General features: G+C 41.0%; 1 protein-coding gene across 1 annotated transcript in view; it reads left to right on the forward strand.

The window, feature by feature from the left end:
* The window catches only part of DNAH8 (dynein axonemal heavy chain 8), a gene marked incomplete at its 3' end in the record, with an annotated part of 220,834 nt that overhangs the window by 32,376 nt on the left and 166,299 nt on the right, over positions 1 to 22,159 (forward strand). The window contains exons 11-22 of the mRNA XM_080700493.1: positions 1,509 to 1,655; positions 4,534 to 4,731; positions 7,302 to 7,378; positions 9,169 to 9,268; positions 10,285 to 10,404; positions 11,639 to 11,774; positions 13,321 to 13,508; positions 14,649 to 14,729; positions 15,329 to 15,445; positions 17,638 to 17,757; positions 20,364 to 20,499; positions 21,738 to 21,850. Coding sequence (XP_080556619.1) covers positions 1,509 to 1,655; positions 4,534 to 4,731; positions 7,302 to 7,378; positions 9,169 to 9,268; positions 10,285 to 10,404; positions 11,639 to 11,774; positions 13,321 to 13,508; positions 14,649 to 14,729; positions 15,329 to 15,445; positions 17,638 to 17,757; positions 20,364 to 20,499; positions 21,738 to 21,850 — 1,533 coding nt within the window. The remainder of the gene's footprint in view (positions 1 to 1,508; positions 1,656 to 4,533; positions 4,732 to 7,301; positions 7,379 to 9,168; positions 9,269 to 10,284; positions 10,405 to 11,638; positions 11,775 to 13,320; positions 13,509 to 14,648; positions 14,730 to 15,328; positions 15,446 to 17,637; positions 17,758 to 20,363; positions 20,500 to 21,737; positions 21,851 to 22,159) is intronic.

A 22,159-nucleotide genomic window follows, 5' to 3' on the forward strand; every position in this document is an offset into this window, starting at 1 on the left:
GTGTTGGGGACTATCAACTGGTACAGCCATTGTGGAAAATAGTATGGAGGTTCCTTGAAAATGTAAGCAGATAACCATCTCTAATCTAGTGCTCCCACTTTTGTGTATACATTCGAAGGAAATGAAATTATCTCAAAGAGACATCTGCCTTTTCATGCTCACTGGGGCATTACTCACAAGAAACAAGGTACGGCAGATGAATGATGGATAAGGAAAAATGAATATGCAGAGTCGTGTGATATATAATGATATCTTGGTCAGTGAGGGACCACATAGGTGACAGTGAACCCGTGACATTGTGACAGAACAGAAAGTTTCCTGTCTCCTCCTGATATTTCAGCTGTGGTGGGCAGAACAGTGCCCCCTACCCCAAATCAGGTCCATGCCTTCCTTTGTCCCAGAACCTGTCTATATGTCTATACGGTATGTGACAAGGGAAAATTAAAGCTGCAGATAGATTTAAGGTTACTAATTAGCTGACCTTGATGGGGATTGTCCAGGTGGGCCCAACATGATCACAAGGGTCCTGATACTGGAAAGAGGGGCAGAGGTGTCAGAACTAGAGGGATGGCATTGTGATAAAGATCCAGCTTGCCAGTGGCCGCTTTGGCACGATTTAATGTTTAAAGAGGGGTTTGTTTTTTAGGAAATGTTAGCTTGACAAGACAGTTCATTCCTACTGAACCCTAGCGACCATCCTCTTTGGAATTTCTGCTGGGTTCACTAATGATGCTCCCAGCTTTGCAATTTAAAATGCCAATCGAGGCATCTTAGACAGGACCATGGTATCACTGCAGTCAGTATGAGCATTTCAGAAATAGTTTATTCAAAAACTTTATCGTCTCTTTTTGTAGAGATGATGGTTGTTAGATGGTAAGTAATTACTACGCATTCTTCATGTTTTGTATACTCATATGTAAAGACTATTGATTCCAGGATGGATGCCAGCTGAATGGGACGTCTTGATAACTTCTCTAATTAGCTAGGAAAATATAAAAACAAATAGCATATGTCATACTTTGATGTAGGATAAGATTAAAGAAAAATAATGAGGATGAAGAGATGAAGGTATTAAAGCTATATTGAAGCCAGGCATGGTGACACACACTTGTAATCCCAGTACTTAGGAGGCTGAGATGGGAGAGATCATGGTTCTCAGACAGCCTCAGCTACTTACTTAGTGAGGCCCTCTGTAACTTAGTGAGACCCTGTTTCAAAATAAAGGATGAAAAATAGGGCTGGCAGTGCCCCTGGGTTCCATCCCCAGTAACACACACACACACACACACACACACACACACACACACACACACCAAAACAAAACACACACAAAAACCTGTATTGATATTTATTTACCTTGAATATGTATGCGAATAATTTGAACTTAAAACAACAGTCCCTCTTTGAAGGGCTGGCATGATCAAGTCTGTATAAGGATAAAAATCTTTGAATTTTGACTCCTGAAAAAAAATATCTAACCAACCCCCCTTCTTTTAATTCTCTTGTAGGATTGCATTTTTCTGTTCAAGGAATATCAGGCGTCTTTTCACAAAACAAGGAAACAAATTCTAGAATCCTCAGGAGAAAAATCCTTTGAGGTTTCAGAAATGTATATATTTGGGAAATTTGAAGCGTTCTGTAAAAGATTGGAAAAGGTAAGCATGAGGTAGCCATGGCATCCTACCCAAGTCACAGCTTTTTGGCTATTTTGTGCTTTATATCATGCTGTTGAGAACTCTTACTCCAGATCTTTCTTCTTGCCATGATATGAATCATGTGATCAAGCCCCTCACAGATCACTGCCTCATTGTATTTTTTCCTGGTTACTTCTGGCAGTGCCTTCTGCCACGCACCCAGAAGCCATTGCACACGTTCTCTCACGAACTCAGTTCTACCTTCACTTTAAAAGCTTTTGCCCTTGGCCATTATATTAGCCTGAAAAAAAAGTGTGAGGTGAAATACCTACAAACATCCGACAGAACCCCTAGTTGTGGCAAATCTGGACGTGCTGGCATCTCTTCCTTCTGGGCCAGCAGATACGATGGACACTCAAACCTTGTGTGAGGGATGCCTTTGCTGGTAGAAATGGGTAGGGAGTTTCTGCACCTGTGATTTGTTATCGGAACTGGCTCAGGAGGAATGACATTTCTAGGGAATGGAGGATGTACCGCCTATATTAGAGGCTCCTTGGAGTCAGCCTCTCCCCAAACTCTCCCCTTTTTCAGACTCTCTGGATTCTAATAGTATTAAGGGTCTTAGTCATCATTCATTGGAAACTGGGGTATTGAGGGCGTAATTCAGGTTTATTTTTTCTTTTCTTCTTCTTCTTCTTTTTTTTTTTTTTTTGGTGGTACTGGGGATGGAACCCAGGGGCCTTCTACCTCCGGGCTACACTCCCAGACCTATTTTATATTTTATTTGGAAACAGGGTCTTTTAAGCCAGCTGAGGCTGGCTTCGAACCTGCGTGGTCCTCCTGTCTCAGCCTCCCAAGCGCAGGGATTACAAGCGTGTGCCACCACGCCCAGCTCAGGTTTATTTTTTCAAAATGGGGTCTTGTTATGTTGCCCAGGTTTATCTTCAACTCCTGGGCTCATAGCCTAGACATGAACATAATCCTATTTTTGGTTTTGTGATCTCTTGATCCTGCAGGAACAAGAAAGTATAAAATCCCTGAGGGGGGTGTGTAATACATACCTCTATGGGGCTTGTGTTTAATTGTTTCTTTGGCATCTTTATTGGGAAAGTTCACATATCATACAACTTATTTATTTAAAGCATGCACTTCAACGGTTTCTAATAGTTTTACACAGTTGTACAGAAATTACCATATTCTTTTTTGTGTGTGTGGTACTGGGGATTGAACCCAGGGACCTTCTACCTCCGGGCTACACTCCCAGACCAATTTTTTAAATATTTTATTTGGAAACAAGGTCTCTTAAACCAGCTGAGAATGGCTTCCAGCCTGCGCGATCCTCCTGTCTCAGCCTCCCAAGCGTGGGGGCAATTACCATATTCTAACGTTACAGTGTTTTCATTCCTACTAAAGAAGCCAAGTGCTCATTAGCAGTCTCTATTCTTCTCTCTCCCCAGCCATAAGCAACTACTAATCTACTTTCTGTCTCTAATAGATGCACCCTATTTGGACATTTATATATTACATAAAAATATATATATTTGTAGAATCATACAATATTTGGTATTTTGACTTCTTTTATTTAGCATAATCTTACGAAATTTTCATCTGTGTCATAGTACACATTTTATTGCTGAGTAATATTTCATTGTATGGATATACCCCATTTTATGTATTCACCCATCTGCTGATGGACATTTGGGTTGTTTCCCCTTGTGACTATTATGAATAATGCTGTTTTGGATATTTAAGTACAAGTTTTCATGTAGACATATGCTGTTATTTCTCAAGTCATTTACATAGGAGTGGAACTGCTGGGTCATTTGGCAAATCTATATTTTATTGTTTTCAAGATGGGGTCTTATTATGTTGCCCAGGTTCGTCTTCAACTCCTGGGCTCATAGCCTCAGCCTTCCAAGCAGCTTGGATAACAGGTGTGGATCACCACACCCCTCTTCTGACTCCATATTTAATTTATTGAGGAATGGCCAAACTGTTTTCCAAAGTAGCTATATCAGCTTACATTCTAACCAGCTACATACAAGAGCTCTGCTTTCTCTACCTCAATGACTGAATTGTGAGGCCATCAATCTTGCCTTGGATTATGGACAGGTTTTGCATAATTCACTAGCAACGGTGGCTAGCTGTCCAGATGCCCTGCTCCCCCATGAATGGGGCACGGTAGTGGCCCCTTTTATACTACTCTGGTGAATTTCTAAGCAGTTAAAAAGGAGAGCCAGAAGGGCAATCTAAGTCAGCCTATCAGCGGAAGCTGAGGTTCAGCATCAGAATGATCAAGCGGCAACGTCAAGATACCAGTAGGATGGAGGTTGGCAATGGAGACCAGGGCGTCAGAGTTGGGTGGAGACCTGTGAGGGACAGAAGGAGAAGGCTTTAGGGTTAGGCTGTCTAACACGCACGTTTCCTAGGTGCAGATGTGATAGCGTCGTAAACATGAGGCTGTGTTAGCGAGCCAGAGCTGAGTAGCGTGTGCAGTAGCCTCTGCCCTCCCTCTCCCTGTGGTGTGAACATCAGTGTCTCCCATTGCGCTCTCTTCAGCTTTGCTTTCTTTTCACCCTGAACATTATGGGGAGAGGAAGGGAGGGGTGAGAGGCCAGCACTGTGGGGAGGGGTACCCCTGGAGCTAGTAGATGGCATGGATCTCTACTCATGGGAGCACTGAGGTGAGAGGGTCAGAGCAGGTTGAGGACAGGACTGAGGGTGTAGCTCAGAGGTAGGAATGTCCCTGGATTCACTCCTCCTACCCAAAACAAACAAAAAGTAAAGTAGCATGGGACTGGGGATATGGCTCAGTAGTAGAGCAAGCCTAGCATGGGAAGGTTGATCCCCGGCACTGCCAAAAAAGAATGTAAAATGAAATAATATTTCTCTTTTTAAGATTACAGAAATGATAACTATTGTGCAAACATATACAGCCTTGAGTAATTCTACGATAGAAGGAATAGATATTATGGCAATAAAATTCAAAAATATATATCAAGGAGTTAAGAAAAAGCAATATGACATTCTGGATCCAAGAAGGACAGAATTTGACACAGATTTTGTAGAGTTTATGACAAAAATTAATGCCTTAGAGGTAAGTAGTTAGGATTTTACTTAAGAACACTGAGGAGTAATCAGTAGCTCTGTCTGTTATAAATATTCACATAGAGTAAATGTTTACATATTTACTACTGATTTTAAATTTCTGTGGCACATTGATGAAAGAAAATACTTGAAGAGTGGATCATTTTTTAAAGAAACCCACAAAATGTGTTTGATCTTGTTTGAGATGAAAAAAGAGGCTATGCAATGACGGACACAGTGATGCGGCGGTGGCCAAGAGCAGCGGCAGCCGCAGCTCCTTTTTAATTTACATTAAAATTTGTTTTCCTTTTGCATTATGCCGAGGAGCCAGTCAGTTTTTCAGGCTAAGAGCAAATTTGTAGTCCTTATTCTTTAGGTGCAGAGAGATTGAGAGCAGGTTGGGAAGACCTGCTCTCCAATCTCCTTTCACCTTTTGTCTTAGGCCCTAATTCTTCTGCAGCCACAGAGAACGGGTCTGAAGAGGCCCTCAAATCCTGTTTGTCTAGAGTAAGGGATACCAGGGTCGTGAGGAACAGCAGGGACAATATATCAGATGAGGCTGTAAAATGTTTCTCAGCTCATGGGTTCACACATATCACTTCTGCTCTGATGGAAAGGGCCATTAGCCCAGGTTTAGCACAGGAAATGGTCTCCTCTTTGCTGCAGAGTATTTTGGAGATACGGTAGGGACAAGAAGATACATTGGCCATTTGGGGGTTTGACATTCTTGTTGTGAAGGTCAGAAGAAAGTCAGATTCTTGGGCTAGTGGTGTAGCCCAAGATTTTGTATTTGCCTGCCCACGTACAAGGCTCTGGATTAGGTCCCCAGCATGTGCATATGCGCATACACACACTCATGCACACATGTGTACACACATACACACACGCACTCACGCACCACAATCAGATTTTTGTCACATCTAAGAAAAAAATTAAAAAAGAATTTTAAGTTGCATTACATGTAATCTGGGCAATACAAAAAAAGAAAGTTCCTGAAGTCCTGTCACCTGCTAGTTTTGGTATAGATTTCCTTTTAGCTTTTGAAAATTATATTCTTTGATATTAAGAGGTATTTTAGCCAGACATGGTGGTGTATGCCTGTACAACAGACAGGGCTACTTGGGAGGCTGAGACAGGAGGATTACAGGTTTACAGCCTGCCTCAGGAACTCATGAGGCCCTCTGCAACGTAGTGAGACCCCATTTCAAAATATAGAATAAAAATAAGGGTTGCAGGTATAGCACCCCAGGGTTTAATTCCAGCAACACACACACACACACACACACACACACACACACACACACACACACACACAGAGATATTTTAGTTACTACTTTTAGGTTTGAGTGAGCTGAGGAGGATGAAATTTGCTTTCAAAATGCTTTGGGAGTTAAATATTTATGGTAATGGGGCTTTTAAAAAAACTTGTTCTCTCAAGTTATTCTTATGGCTTATTAATAAATATTTTAATGTTATACAAGACCTTTTATGGTCCTAGATACAAATTTTTACTTTAATAGTCAGGTAATTTGCTTGCGGTGCCGGTGTTTTAATTTCCCGTCCTTTTCCGATGTTTGATTCATGGATGTGATGTTTATGAGCAGATCATACTAATACAAGCTAGAAAAGTAGCCCTCAAGTAGTGATTCAGCCCATGTTCTGAGTATCAAGAGTCTGGAGTCCACTGCCGGGGATGATAGGGGCCTTGGAAGAACGCTGTCTACTTCTTGTTCCTCCTTAGCAACAACAAAGATGTTTCTGCGAGCAGCAGTGTTAGCAATGATGCCTGCTGGCCCCGGCGTCCACGGTGTCACTGCTGAGATTCCACATGCTGTGAGGCATGGTGGCACACTCCTGCAATCCCAACACTTAGGAGGATGAGATAGACAGGCTTGAGGCCAGCCTCAGCAAGCAGTGAGATGCTTAGCAACCTGGTGAGACCATGTTTCAAAACAAACAAGAAAATAGGATGGGGAGGGGTAGCTCGGAGGTACAGTGCCCCTGAGTTCCATCCCCAGTACCATGAGAGAAAGTAAGAAGGAAAGAGAAAAGAAAAAAAAAAAAAAGAAAAGAAAAGAAAAGAAATGCCACACATCCAGAGAAAAGTGCTTGGAAAGGGACCCTCACCGATGAGTTGTCTAGGTCAGGGATACCCAGTGAGGGGCAGCAAGTGTAGACCACGTATGCAGCTTTAATTATTTTAGAAGTCACATGAACAGAGAGTTACTTTAATAATTATACTTTATTTAGCCCCATTCATTCAAAATGACCCGGCTTTAGCACTTCATTAATATGAAAAACTTTGACAAGAGACTTTGACAGTAGCTCTTTTGTACTGAGTCTGAAATCCAGCTTGCATTGGGCATCTTCGAGCACCTCACTGCCAAGCAGTGAGGTTTGGAGTGCTCAGGAGCGACACGTGGCCCATGCCACCACCAGCTTGGATGGCGTATTACCAAGCGGTTATACAGTAGATGTATCTTCAGCTCTTTTTATACTTTAGGAATGTCATTAACTGTTGAATAAAACCAGCCTCTTCCTTAACACCACAATCACTTAAGTCTCAATACTTTATTGTAGGTACAAATACAGGCATTTATGAATGCCACTTTTGGAAAAATCTTGTCTTCTCAGCAGGCTCTTCAGCTGCTTCAGAGGTATCTATAATGCTTTAAGCAGTGTAGTTTTTGTGGGGAGGAAGAGCGGGATAACTTTTTATCTAAAGGTATAATTTCAAATAAGATATTCTCAGAAATCTCTCCTAAGATGGGTATGTAATCCCAGTACTTGGTAGACTGAAACAGTGGAATCAAAGGTTTGAGTCCAGCCTCAGCAACTTAGTGAGACCTTCAGAAACGTAGACCCTGTTTCAAAATAAAAATAAAAAGGGCTGGGGTTCTACCTCAGAGGTAGAATGTCCCTGGATTCAATCCTCCATACCAATTTAAAAAAATCTCTGCTGCATAAACCTTATAATCTTTTAGTGGATTACCACTAATCGGACTGGTAACAATGTGAAATATAGTATGTTATCTTTTTCTTGTCCTTTTAAGAAGCAGAATAAATAAGAAAATGAAATACCCTCACATGCTCTCTACCTCAGCCTTGGATTATGCATGAGGTTAACTTCATAGATGTTACTGAAAGGGAGCAACTAATGTTTTGTTCTGTATTCTAAGAGGATTTCCAAAAGTGAGAGTACATAGGAGAAGTAAACTAACATTTTCCATTTTCCCTGGAGGGGTGCTGCATCTTCATAGTTTAACGTTTACTTTGTTGCATATACTTAAGTTGCACCTTGTGATATTTTGACATAGAAGGCAAAGTAGTCATGCATCAAGCAATTCACATCTCCATCGTTTTACAGTTATGCCTCCCTTTCTTTATCATGACCGGAGCTCCTAAAATTGACTTTCTTTCAGCATTCTTCCCTCCATTTTTCCCTTTATTTAGAAATAAAGGCAACACTCCCCAAAGACCCCAGGGAGCATGCACTAGAGACTGTTCTCTCCAGTGGGGTTGGGGGTCAAGACTCATGCAAATCCTTTTGGAACCTTTTCTGAGAGCCAGGGACCTGGGCTTGGGTCTGGTGTTGTTACGATTCCACATCTCTGTGCTGAGGACTCCTATCTTGACAGATCATCACAGGAGTCAGGCAGACCCCGGCAGTCCCACAGTCTGCGGTACCACCATCTGGCAGCCTTTCTCTCCCTCTTTAGTCTCTGTCTGGCTCTATTTACCTATAGTATACTGTTGCCATTCATTTTGTTTTCATCAGGACATTCTGGTTCCGGTGCTCCCTGTGCATCATTTAGTCCCTCAGTTATACTTGGCTGGTAGGGTCATTATCATGACTGGAGAGACAAGGGCGTTAGCATTGACTGAGGCACCTTTGTCTTTACTAAGCCTTTCTCCACTCATCTTTCAAATCTCAGTGGAAGTGTTGTGTTCTCCGGGAAGTCTTTCTTGACTCTTCAGAATTGGCTGGAGTTCTGTTCTATGCATTTCCAGTATCCCCATAAACAAGTGCAAATACTTGTTTATGCATTTTTTTCTTTCTTTTTTCTTTTTCTTTTTTTTTCTTTTTTTTTTTTTTTTGGTGGTTCTGGGGGTGGAACCCAGAGGCTTTCTACCTCCAGGCTATACTCCCAGACCTTTTTTATATTTTATTTGGAAACAGGGTCTCACTAAGTAGCTGAGGCTGGCTTCGAACCCGTGCGATCCTCCTGTCTCAGCCTCCCAAGCACAGGGATTACAAGCGTGCGCCACCACGCCCGGCATGCATTCTTAACTAATGTCACAACCCTTGCTCATCAACGGGCATCCTCGGCCATGCAGGCGGCCTGCTCTGAGCGTCTGCCAGGTGACTGACAGGTACCCTGTAGTCCAGCGATTCTTAGGTAGATTTCTTCTTTCCCTTTTAACTACTCAGTCTACTTACTTCTAGATTTCAGAAGCTGAACATTCCCTGTCTCCAGTTAGAAATCAACCACACCATTGAGCGGATTCTCCAGTACTATGTGGCTGAACTTGAAGCTACTAAGAAGGCAAGTGTCTTGGTTACAAAGAATATGATGTTAGACCCAAACAAAGGATGTGAAGGTATTTGCATCGTTACTTGGTGCCAGGCGTTTCAGAGCAGTTGACTGCTAAAGACCTTTGTGGTCCCCTTCCTTACGTGGGAAGGTGCTAACAGGGTATGGCACTGGACACACGCGATCAGCTTGCATGCTCTTTGCTCTTGTGTGTGGGACCAAGGCCATTTCAGTTAGCATGTGTGTTGTGCGTGCTGTGTGTGTGTGTGTGTATTGTGTGCGTGTGTTACTGGGGATTCAACCCAGGGGTGTTCTACCTCTGAGCTATACCTCCAGTGCTTTTTATGTTTTTGTTTTTGAAACAGGGTGTCACTTCTTGGGTGAGGGTCTTGCTACTTTGCTGAGGCTGTTCTCGAACCTGTGATCTGCCTGTCTCAGCCTCCTGGGATTTGGGATCATAGGTATGTGTCACTATACCTGGCTCCATTAGTATTTTAAATATAGAAACATAGGCTCTGAAAAATATTATGACAGATATAATGTAGCTATGTGCTTCCTCTTTTGAATAACTCAAGATTCAGGGTAAAGAGCTAGGTATGGTGGAACATACCTGTAATCCTAGTACTTGAGAGGCTGAGACAAGGAGGATAGCAGGTTTGAGTCTAGCACATGAAAAGACACTGTTTCAAAAAAAGAAAAGAAAAGAAAAGGGTTGGGGTTTTAGCTCAGTGGTAGAATACCTCTGGTTCAATCCCCAGTTTCATAAAGAAATTTTTTTTTGAGATAAGGGCAGAAAAAAAATATATAATAGGAAATAAAAGTGAAGAGAGAATTATGTATTTTTATTGCAGACATCCTTGCTTTTGAGCTTGAGTCATAATCTCTGAAGTGAATTTACATATATACTGGTTACTACTCATGATAACAACATGTGAATCGTAGTAAAACGACTGTACACATATACCTGCGAGGTTTTTGCCTTCGCCATTGTATTGAATTCAGACACTAACATTATTTTTTAATTACAGCTTTATCATTCACAAAAAGATGACCCACCTCTTGCTCGCAATATGCCCCCAATAGCAGGAAAAATACTTTGGGTCAGACAACTCTATCGCCGGATAAATGAGCCCATCAACTATTTCTTTGTAAGCCAATAGTTACATTTACAATGGGTGCATTATGGTGTTTTTAATGTAAAATTACATTGAAAATACATTTTATCCTATAATATTTGTACACAGTAAAGTAGTTAGAGCCAGTTCTTTTATTGGACAAAGAAATTTAACTTATCAGTCTGCCTGAGACTAAGCAAAGTCTTTTGTGCTTAGCAGATAAGCCAGTTCAATTACAACTATCTCAAAGTTGGTGAATCTTATAATGTTCTTTTAATAACACAAGATACTTTATAAGGGCTCTTTAAAAAGATTTTTCTTAAACAATAAAGTATATGCCCAGCACTGAGGCTCACTTCCATGTATTTAGATTTCACAAAGGTGAAGACATTACGTGTATTTGCGTGTGAAGAATTGAGCCCTAGACAGGGCATAACAGAGTTTATTCATTCTCTGCATCCTCAAGATTATTAGATTTTGAAAAATAGGGTAGTTTTAGGGCCTGTTAACTTTCTGAAACTGCCACTTGGTCTTTCCTTTGTTTTAATTTGGCTTTATTTAAGAGAGAGAGAGAGAAAAGCAGAGTAGAGTTGGTTTGCTCCTATGCCCGACTACAGAACCAAATAAAATAATCTTGCAAATAATTTTATTATTACTTTATTAATGGAGTGCATTATTATATGTGATGTTCCTATTCTTTCTGAATGTTAATATATACATATATAGAGAGAGATATGTAGATACATATTTTAAAATTTGACCTTAGACAAGAGGCCAGGATGGTACAGGTATTGTAGTTGCAGAACAGAGATCTCCTGTTTGACATGTTAATTGAAGCCTAAATTGTTCAGTTTTTACATCAAAAAACTTGTTTTTTATTCTTTGGTAAGTGGTTTCTTATTTTGTGCTGGAATTTAGGAATTTGTCCTGATAGTCACAGCTTAAGGAAAATTAGTCAATTTTATCTTGTCTGGAAGGGTGGGAAGGAACTGGACTAAGAGGCGGAGGGGAGAGTCTCACTATGTGGGGCTGGTGTGAGCCTTCCGACCTGGCTTTTCAAGCTGGGTATTTCCTTTTCCAATACTGGGCGTGTTCCTCCATTGTCCTGTCTCCAGCTTCTATGGCTTTCCCCACCTCTTGTTTTATTCTGAGGCAAAATCTAAGTTGGCAGGATAACTATGCGATGTCATTTTAAATATAAACAGTGTTGTATAAATAGCCTGCAGCCTCTTAAAATACATCTTTCTTTTTTTCCTTTAAAAAATAGAAAAACTCAGAAATTTTGTCAAGTTCGGAAGGTAAAGCTGTCATCCGTCAGTACAACAAAATCTCCTATGTGCTCGTGGAATTCGAGGTGGTCTACCACACGGCCTGGGTCAAAGAGGTGTCACAGTTACAGTACGGTGTGTATGAGGCTGCCGCAAGGTCACGGTGGGCGTTGGTGGCTGCTGAGGAGTTCAGTTCTGGAGAGTTTTCTACATCTCTTTTGTATAATCTTAGGCTAAAGTTTACAATTAGGGATGGTTTATTTACAGCCATGTATGTGGTGTGTGTGTGTGTGTGTGTGTGTGTGTGTGTGTGTGTGTGTGTGTGGTATGTGTGTGGTGGGGAGGAAGATATCAGGTATTGGACCCAAGCAGCCTGGTTTGTGTTGACACAGGGTCTTCCTAAGTTGCTCAGGCTGGCCTCGAATGTGATCATTCTGCCTTATCCTCCTGAGTAGCTGTGTGGACCAGTGTGTCCCTGGCTCTCATAGAGAGCTTGTGTACAGTTGTTAATATTGTCATTTCCTTTTTCTTTTTGAGACAGGGTCTCACTATGGTACCCAGGCTGGTATTGAACTCCTGGGCTCCAGTGATCCTCTTTCTGAACCTCCAGAGTAGCTGGGACTACAGGTGTTCACCATAGCTCCTCTAGGTTAATACTCACTGACACTTTCCATATTCTTTGAAGTAACACGAGGCTTGGAAGAGTCTGTGGTGAAAATGTAATTCTTATATTACACATGTTTGTTAAAATAAAATGTAATTCTAGCTAACATATACAAGTCTATGAATGTTTTATTTTTATGCCCCTTGGAAAAATTCATGTTAGTATAACATAACCTGAGACTACCCAGCAAGAAGCTTTTGGGATTGTATATTTCAATTCATAAGAACACTATGTCTGAAAATGCCTATTTGTATGAGTGGTTTTCACATGAGGCACAGTGTAAAAAAATCCTCTTGTGTGCTCCAAGAATTCACAAGCCATTCGTTTAACAGATATTTCTCTCTGATATTGAGCTTTCCTATTAATAACTTAGAATAAAAATATAACTCAGGCAAACCTCTCTAAAGAAGCTGGTTTGGGCTCATGGTGGAAGAATTTGAGGTTGGCTAGGTATGTTGTCTGTTATAGTTTTGCCCATCCTCTAGGACTCTTTAGGGGACAATTCATAATCTACAAAGATAAACTGCAGATCTCCGACCTACTCAGGAAGATGCATGACTCACATGTAAGGGGCCTGGTCCTGGGCTAAGCTTTGACCCCTGGGTCTGCTCCTACAGCTCTGCAGACACTGACTGCATTCCTTTGTCTATTTTCAGTGCTGACTCTGTGCCAAGACTGTGCCTCAGCACTTGGCAACTGGCCCTTCAGAGATCAGTCATTCAAAGCTGGGTGTGGTGGTATGGTGCACCCCTGTAACCACAGTTAGGGAGATGGGACAGGAGGATCACAGGTTCAAGACCAGCCTCAGAAAGTTAGACTCTTAGCAACCTAGCAAGACCCTGTTTCAGAATGAAAATAAAAGGACCGGAGTGTAACTAGAACGTAGAATGCTCCTGGGTTTAATCACCAGTACAAAAAAAAAAAAAAATAGTTCAGTAGGGAAGGCAGATGTGTAAACAGAGCTGAGAGCAAAGAGGAAATCCAGATTAAGTAATGCCAGCGATCATTTATTTGTAGCTTTACAAGCCACACTCTTTGTACGACATCCAGAAACAGGGAAGTTGCTGGTTAATTTTGATCCCAAAATTTTGGAAGTTGTGCGGGAAACGAAGTGCATGATTAAGATGAAGTTGGATGTTCCAGAGCAGGCAAAGAAACTGCTCAAGTTGGAAAATAAATTGAAATCAGACAAACTGTATTTGCAGGTAAGATAGTAGTGTTTTCTGATTATTTTTGAAGGAGTGCTTTTTTTGGTGCAAGAAAAATGTATGCCTGCAGATATTGCGGACATTATGCCTGGTCATACTGTTTTATGTACCAATTTAAGTTATATTTAAGTTTCTTGTTTTAATTAAGACCCAAAAGTTAGTGTAATGAGGTTCTTTTGGAAGCAAATCTAAGAATATTATAGGATATTTCAAAATTTTACCCGATTAGAAATTATAATAAATTTAAAGTTAAGATGATAGTATGTGACATTTAGAGGAATAGTAAAAATGAGTATTAGGATAGAGATTTCCAATTTTTTTTTTAAGTAACAGCTTTGTGCTGGGGATGTGGCTCAATGGTGGAACACTTGCCTGGCATGGGTGAGGCCCCAGGTTTGATCCCCAGCACCGGGAAAGAAAAACTAACAGCTTCATTGAAATGGAATCCACTTACCATACAATTTACCCATTTAATGTGTGCAGTTAAATGGTTTTAGTATATTCACAAAATTATACAACCGTCACCTCAGTCAATTTTAGGACATTTTTATCACCTCCAAAACAAACCAATACCCACCCGCATTTCCTCGCTGTTCTCCTTCAACTCTGCTTAAACACAGCACCAGGAGGCCGCCAGGCCATTTTGTACTTCTTTGTACTTGCGTATTCTGGACATTTCACATAAATGGAGTCATAGGATATGTGGCCTTTGGTGACTCTGATTTGGGAAAGCCTCTTCTAGTTCATTCATACTGTCTCACATGTCAGCACTTCATTTCTTTTGTGGCCAAATAATATTCCATTGTATGATTTTACCGCTGTTTAGTTTTCTGCTCATCACTGGATGGACATTTCAATCGTGCCCGCTTTTTATGATGAATAAACATTTGTATACATTGTTTAAAATTTTTTTATTGGTGCATTGTAGTCATACATTTTAATGGGGTACAAAATGGTGGAGGCATACCCGCACACTCCAGTATAGTAAGTCAGTAGACATTTGCATAGGCAGCCCATGGGATGGCAGAGCTGCAAGGGAAGGACAGGTATAACGAAGCAGTTCTGTTGTGAATTAAAAGGTGGCTTTTGCTTTAAAGTGAATGAGAATAAAATATCTACCATTTTGGCTTTCTACAGGGTCTTCTGCAGTACTATGACGACTTATGTCAGGAAGTGCCTTCTGTGTTTGTGAATCTGATGACCCCGAAAATGAAAAAGGTTGGCGATGCCCAGAGTTTGCACTGACTTCCCTGCTGTTTAAAATCAGATTCCTAGGGCCGGGCGTGGTGGCGCACGCTTGTAATCCCCGCGCTTGGGAGGCAGTGACAGGAGGATCCTGCAGGTTCGAAGCCAGCCGCATGCGCTGGCTTAGGAGACCCTGTTTCCAAATAAAAATGTTAAAATAGGTCTGGGAGTGTAGCCCGAGGTAGAAAGGCTTCCAGGAACCCCAGTACCACCAAAAAAATAAAATCAGATTCCTATTCGACAGATGATGGGCTTCAGATCATCTATTCTTGTCTAGACCCTTTGTCTTTCTAGTTCAACTTTATAGCTCTTCCTCTCCCACCCCAATGGTTTCTTATCTAAGTTTTGTTGCCTTTGAAAAACAACTAAATCTAAATTATAAGTTTCCTAAAGATTCATGATTGCTTCCTGGACAACCAAAGGTTATTTAAAACAAGAAGTCATCTTTATTACATATAGTTCTGAGGAAATGTAATTAAGGGAATAGGATATTTGCAAGTAATAAAAGGAAGTCTATTTTATACATGTGATGCTCCTATTAATGGAAGCTATTATCTTTTTACTCTTTTTAGGTGGAATTTGTGTTGCGGCAAGGGCTTACCATATTAACCTGGTCATCTTTAACATTGGAAAGCTTCTTTCAGGAAGTTGAATCAGTTTTGGATATGTTCAATCAACTTTTAAAGAAGGTGAAACTGATAAATTAAAAAAGCTACATATCTTAATGCTGAAAATATAAGCAGTAGGTTAATTACACATAGAAATTCTTTAAAGGTTGTGATTATTAACTAAAAGTATATTCATTAAAATAACATTTTATTTATTTATTTTACTTATTTAGGATCTTTATATCTAAGTTGCCTTGTTCTTATCCCTGAATTTATTTTGCCTTTAATATGGTGAAATGGTGATTTAACTCCACACCTTAAAGAATGGGATAATTACAGACTTTTAGAGATGGCTGAGTGGGGTACCTAAGTATTAGTCACAGATTAGCCAGGCGTGGTGGTGCATACCTCTAATCCCGGTACTCGGAAGGCTGAGACAGAAAGAGCTCAGGTCCCAGGCCAGCCTTAGTAACTTAGGTGAGACCAGTTAGGTCAGGGGGCTGGTGCATTTCAGTGTTTTGATGTTGTTTTTAGCCAGGAGAAGCTGCTGGGGAGAGCAGGAAGTGCAGAGAGAGGGCTGGGATCACAAAGCAAAGAATGCTTAGACAGAAGGAACCGTGGGCTACTTGCCAGTACAGTGGCAGAAATGATCAAAATTTGTTAGAATTTGAAAATCTAGGGTGTCATTTTTTAGGCCATCTAGGCCAAACAGTGTTGCAGAATTAAAAAAAAAAAAAAAAAAAAAAAAAGATGAGACAGCAGGCTTGAATATAATCCTGAGTCCCAGAGAAGAGAGGAATTTGAGAAGACAGGAGAGAGTGGAACCTGAGGGAGGGTTAGTGAAGAAAGTGCCCATGTTAGGGGAGGGAAGAGGAGGGCGAGAAAGATAAAAACCAGACCAAGAGGCCAGAAGAGGACCGATGGGCAGGTAGGAACCTAGATGGAGGAGGCCCTGGAGGCAGTGGGCCATACTATAATCCTGAGTCCCAGAGCGGAGAGGAATTTGAGAAGACAGGAGAGGGGAATCTGAGGAAGTGCCCACATTAGAATAAAATAAAGGGGAGAGACAGGAGGCCCCTGTCTCATGAGTGTGTCCCTATGCAAGAGAAGCAGGCTCTCAAGAATGCCCAGGTTCAGACCAGGCGTCCCTGGTTGGGTGACAGGCGCCCAACGGAGGGCAAGAGACTACTGGCAGACCAGCACGGCTTTCCAACAGCAGAGTCTCCACAGGGAGAAGACTTACCCAACACAGGCAGTCAGAAGGGAGGAGTTAGGAAGGCCAGGAGTCCTACGGGCTGAAGCAGGTGACAGTGCGGGGCCAGGTACCAGCAAAGGGCAAGAACTGGAGTGGCCATGAGAAACAGCAGCTACCAGGCGTCTCAAGGGTATGCACCGAATAGAGGGCCGGTCCGAGGACTGGATGATCTGGGGACACAGGCCTTCCCAGGTTTTGGCATCAGATGTAAGATCCCATCATTGGCTGTGGGTTCCAAGAAGAGACCCAGAGGCCGGTCCATTTAGGGAACGTTTATTGCAGATGAGGTGAAGTTGCTGGCTCTCTCACAGGAGAGCAACCACACTGGAGGGAAGCGAGAAAATCTTTTTATTAGAGAAAGCACGGGAGGGGATAGTGCCTCTGACCTAATAAGACCCTGTTTCAAAATAAAAGTAAAATAGGGCTGGGGGTGTGGCTTAGAGGTAGAATGCCTCTGGGTTCAATCCCCAGTACCAAAAAAGAAAAAACAAGAGCTTTAACTACATGAGGCATTAGTGTTATCAGAGACTGTCTAGACCATCTGTTGATGTCTGGTATGTTTGCTACACAGACCGTGGACATGTTTTATAGTATACTAGTCTGTATACTGCTGTAGCGCACTGTAATCAATGAACACAGAGCTTTGGAGCGGGACAGATCTGGGAAGAGTCTCTGCCTCTCACTCATTGTACGCTCCTCTCTGGGTACTTTACTTCACTGAGCCTCGGCACCCTCGCTCTCATGCGAGGTTACTAAGGCCTTTCATGCTGGAATGGAGGTCAAGGGAGAGGACACATTGGAGGTCATAGCACATGCAGCTGCTCAGGAAGGCTTTGGCTCCAAGCTGTACTTGCAGATAGAGTTCCCACATGTTCAACCAAACTATCCTTGACTCAGGACGAAAATTCTAGATTTAGTTCTCAGAACTAACTTATAACTAAATTACTTTTCAGGTGAAAAGATAGGGCTGAAGGAAAAAAGTTATCTTTAATTTTTTTACTTGTTTTCTTATTGGTAGGTCAATGACTTGTGTGAAATGCATATTGATACAGTGCTAAAGGAGATAGCCAAAACCGTGTTAATTTCCTTACCTGAAAGTGGTGCCACCAAAGTAGAAGATATGTTGACCCTCAATGAGGTATGCGTTTACCTACCTTAATCATGAACGTGCTGAGTCATGAGCTTAAATTGTGAATTGACAGTCCAAAAGTAGACATTGGGGCCTGTAGTATTTTTGTTGTTGTTGTTGGTGGTGGTGGTGGTTTTATTTATTTTTTTACATTCTCAGTTCTTAAGACTTCCGTGGTTCCAGCGGCTCAACCCCATGCCACATCCTAGTCATTATTTTACTGATGTCCTTAACCTAGTACATGCATGCTTCCAGAGCCACATCATTGGTCTTTTGGTTTTATTTATTTATTTATTTATTTATTTATTTATTTATTTATTTATTTGTGGTTCTGGGGGTGGAACCCAGAGGCTTTCTACCTCTGGGCTATATTCCCAGACCTATTTTTTAAATAAATATTTTATTTGGAAACAGGGTCTAACTAATTTGCTGAGAGCCTCACTAAGTAGCTGAGGCTAGCTTTGAATTTGTGTGATCCTCCTGTCTCAGCTTCCCAAGCACAAGGATTACAAGCATATACCACCACACCCGGCCGGTTGTTGGGGTTTTAAACACAGTGTGCTTTCCCTTTAAGTCACTCTGAAACCTGGGAATTATTATTACCTTTCCTCATCTCCATTTCTTTTTAAAAATTTTTTCTTTTTCCTTTTTTTTTTTTTTTTTTGAGATTTAGCCTAGGGCATTCTACCTCTAAACTACACTCCTGGCCCTTTAAAAAAATTTTTTTTTTGGTGTGTGTGTGTGTGTGTGTGTGTGTGTGTGGTACTGAAGATTGAACCCAGGGGCATTTTACCTCTGAGCTACACCCCCAGCCCTATTTTATTTTAAATTCTTTATTCTGAAACAGGATCTCACTAAGTGGCGGAAGGTCTAAGTAGCTGAGGCTGGCTGCAAACCCAGATCCTCCTGTGTCAGCCTCCCGCGTATTGGGATTACAAGTGTGCAGCACCACGCCCAGCTCTTAATTTTTTATGCTGAAGCAGGGCCTCTTCTGAGTTGCTCAGAGTCTTGCTAAGTTGCCGAACCTGGCCTTGAGTTTATAATACCCCTGTCTCAAGCTTCCAAATACTGGGATTACAGGTGTGTACCTCCAGTTTTCTTCTTTTTTTAATTTTTTGGCAGTAGGAGTTGAACTGTTGCAAGAAACTAGGTTCCCAGAGAGAAGAGACAGTGGCCAGAGTTGGGTAGCGTGTTACTTTATTTGTCAATGAAGGCTCAGTACCCAAAGCTCCAGTGTAAGCCCTGAACTCAGAACATGTGTTTTTTTAAGCATTTGGTCACCTCATTTTAAAGGGATGGGGTAAGTGAGAGACTTGTTTTTTCTAGCATAAGCAAGACAAGGAATCAGAATAGCAATTAGTCAGTCATGTATTGGCCATTTGTATCTCTTCTTTTGTGAGGTGTCTGTTCAATTCAGTTGCCCATTTCTTGATTGGGTTGTTTTTGTAGTGTAAAGTCCTTTAAATTCTTTGTATCTGGGTATTAGACCTCTCTCAGAGGGATAGCTGGTAAAGGTCTTCTCATGTTCTATAGGTTTTCTCTTTAGATTTTTTTTTTTTCAGTACTGAGGATGGTACTTCTGAGATATACTCCCAGCCCTATTGTTTATTCTTAATTTTGAAACAGGGTCTGAGTTGCAAAGGGCCTCACTAAGTAGCTGAGGCTGTTCACAAACACAATCCTCCTGTTTCAGCCTCCCAAATGCTGGGATTACAAGCGTGCACCACCACACCTGGCTTAGATTCTTGATAACTTATTTTGATGAGCTTATCTTTTCTGAGCCTTGGCATTCTAATCTGTGAAATGGAGACCATAATATTAATTGCTCCAAGAGGATATCATTTAATTAAATTAGTTAATATTTTTAACCTTAAATTGATGCCTAGCATATACCATTGTGTTCAATTAAAACATTATTCTCATATGAGAGAAAACAGGATCCTTGACTTTCTGAGAAAGAAAATAGTAAAGAAAAGCGACTTTGTGATAATAAGGAATGAAACCAGGAGAATAGTGGAGGGAGGGAGGGAGAAGAAAGAGGCTTGAGGAAGGAGACAGACTGAGTATGTCCATATACGAAGGTGCAGTCTCCCTGGTGTGTGGGAAGAGGTGGGTAGGGGGAGCTACACCAGGAGATGCTGTGTGCATATGTGGAATGGCCACTTTGAGTCTCGCTGTGGTGTGTAATTCTACTGTGCCAATAAAATTCTCAAGTATTTTATCTCACTTAAATCTCAAAGCGAGATTTTGGACTGAAACCACATTTCATTTTAAGCTTCAGCAGTGTCTTTCTACAGGAGATTGCTGTGTGTGGTGCAGTTACATTCAGGTCAAGGCTTGATTTTTCTTCTTTCTCTTCCTTTCCTTTGCCTGGGTTTGAACAGCTGTGCTTTGGCCATTGACAATTGTGGATCTGAAGCATTATGCCATTGGCAGCTGTTTCTTATTTACTTTATTTATTTATACTGCTGGGTCAATGCTAGGTTTTGAGCATGTTAGGCAATGCTCTACCACTGAGCTGCGCCCCTCTAGTTATTTTCAAGTAAAGTCGTATTAATAATCTTCACAGAATTTTTAAGTATCTGAACATTCATAGCCATTTCTTTAATTAACAGACATACACAAAAGAATGGGCTGATATTCTAAACCACAAAAGTAAGCATGTGGAAGAAGCTGTCAAAGAATTGATATCGATATTTGAGCAAATTTATGAAGTTAAGAATGCTGGGAAAACAGCAAAGCAATTACCAGGTAATTCCACGAGTTCATGTCCCAAGAGAGCAGAGAACACACCACAGCAAAGACCCCCTCTTCCCGCCCCCATTGAAAGAAGGTCCTCAAAAGCCTGATATCTTAACTCTTTTGACTTCACCAGAGCCCTCTTTCCACCAAGTCTGTGTTGGCAAATCTGTATGACGAAGTGCCTGGGTTATTGAAGGCGTTTGAATAGCTTTGGACCTCTTTCCTGTTCTCCTATTTTCAGAATCTCATATTTTCCCAAGAAAGCCCAAGGTTCTAATAAATTAATAATAAATGCATGTAAATAAGCCCCAGAATTCCTTTCAGGCACGGGGAATTTTAGGAAAAGACGCAGGTGGGGAGGTTTTTGCTCCCCGCTTCCTTGATTTGTGGTTTAAGAACAAGGGATTTTAGTTTTGCTCAGAATCATGGCATAAATTTGGAGGCAAAGAGACTTTATTTTGAAGGCTTGGTTTCAAGCGCTAAATAAGAACTGACTAGGTAGAAATTAGTAGTTGGAGGTGATGGAGAAGTTTTAGGAATATTCAAGAGATGGCTTTGAATATTTCTTAAAATAGGAATGGACATAGCAAACTACCAACATGCTTGAGCTAGGACTTCTATGTGTGTTTGTGGGTGGGGTGGAAGGAGCTGGCTTTTTTAAAAAATGAGATAACATTCCATTCAAGCAGAAACTCCATGCAGGTGATGTTGTAAGAAGAGTCGACAGGGGCCAGGGATGCCAATTGCATCGTACAGAAACACTCCGACAACAAAAACCACTCAGACCAAAACATCAGCAGCGCAAACTGATGCATAGTGTGACTTTTCCTCTTGGATTTTTTCACGTAGTGTAGTTATGATCACAAGTTTCAAAATTCAAAAATATCAGCTCATTAAGTCAAAAAACTTAACAAGTAATCAGATAGTTCTGAAAGACGTTATGTAAAGCCCTCTTCAAAATTTTCTTCATTCTTGATACGAAGGGTATTTTGGCCGAATATATTTCTTAGTAGAATGATGATTCTAGTGAGATGGCTAATTTAAATTGAATTCAAGGATAACTCCTACAGCAACAAATGCAAAAAAAAAGTAAATATAAAAAAGAAAAGGAAATTAAAAATCTTTGAAGAGCTTTTTTTTTTAAAAAAAAAAAGGAACTTCCCAAGAACGTTCAGCCAAATAGAAGAGACCTAATTCCCCCCCAAAACATTCAGGAGTTACAGTTTTGTTCTATCTTTTATGATTAGAACACCGGAAACATGTTGTTTTTGGAAGTGAGGCAGAAGATCCAGAAAACAATGATTATGACACCACTATGAATGAAGTTGACACCAACGACAAAGAAGACGAATTCAAAAAGGTATTTGTTGTGGAACAATTTCACACAGTGTCATAGGATCACGACTCAGAATTGTAGACAACCCCACTGGGGCTCCTTCTGGGCTGCTCTGCAACCACTCTGTCTAATTTATGACAAATTCCAGGAAACATAATCTTTACAACTGTAGGACCAGGTAAGATCTGAAAATCCTCACAGTTTCTCCAGTAACATCAATTTTCTATGTGATTCACTCATTTACAGTTTACACAGTATTCTCTTCTGTGGTGATTGACCATGTTTCTTTTAGAGTAAATGTGACTTCTGGGATTGTGACTTCTGGAGTTCACT

The sequence above is a fragment of the Muscardinus avellanarius genome, assembly GCF_963383645.1.
Source record: "Muscardinus avellanarius genome assembly, chromosome: 8".
NCBI lineage: Eukaryota > Metazoa > Chordata > Mammalia > Rodentia > Gliridae > Muscardinus > Muscardinus avellanarius.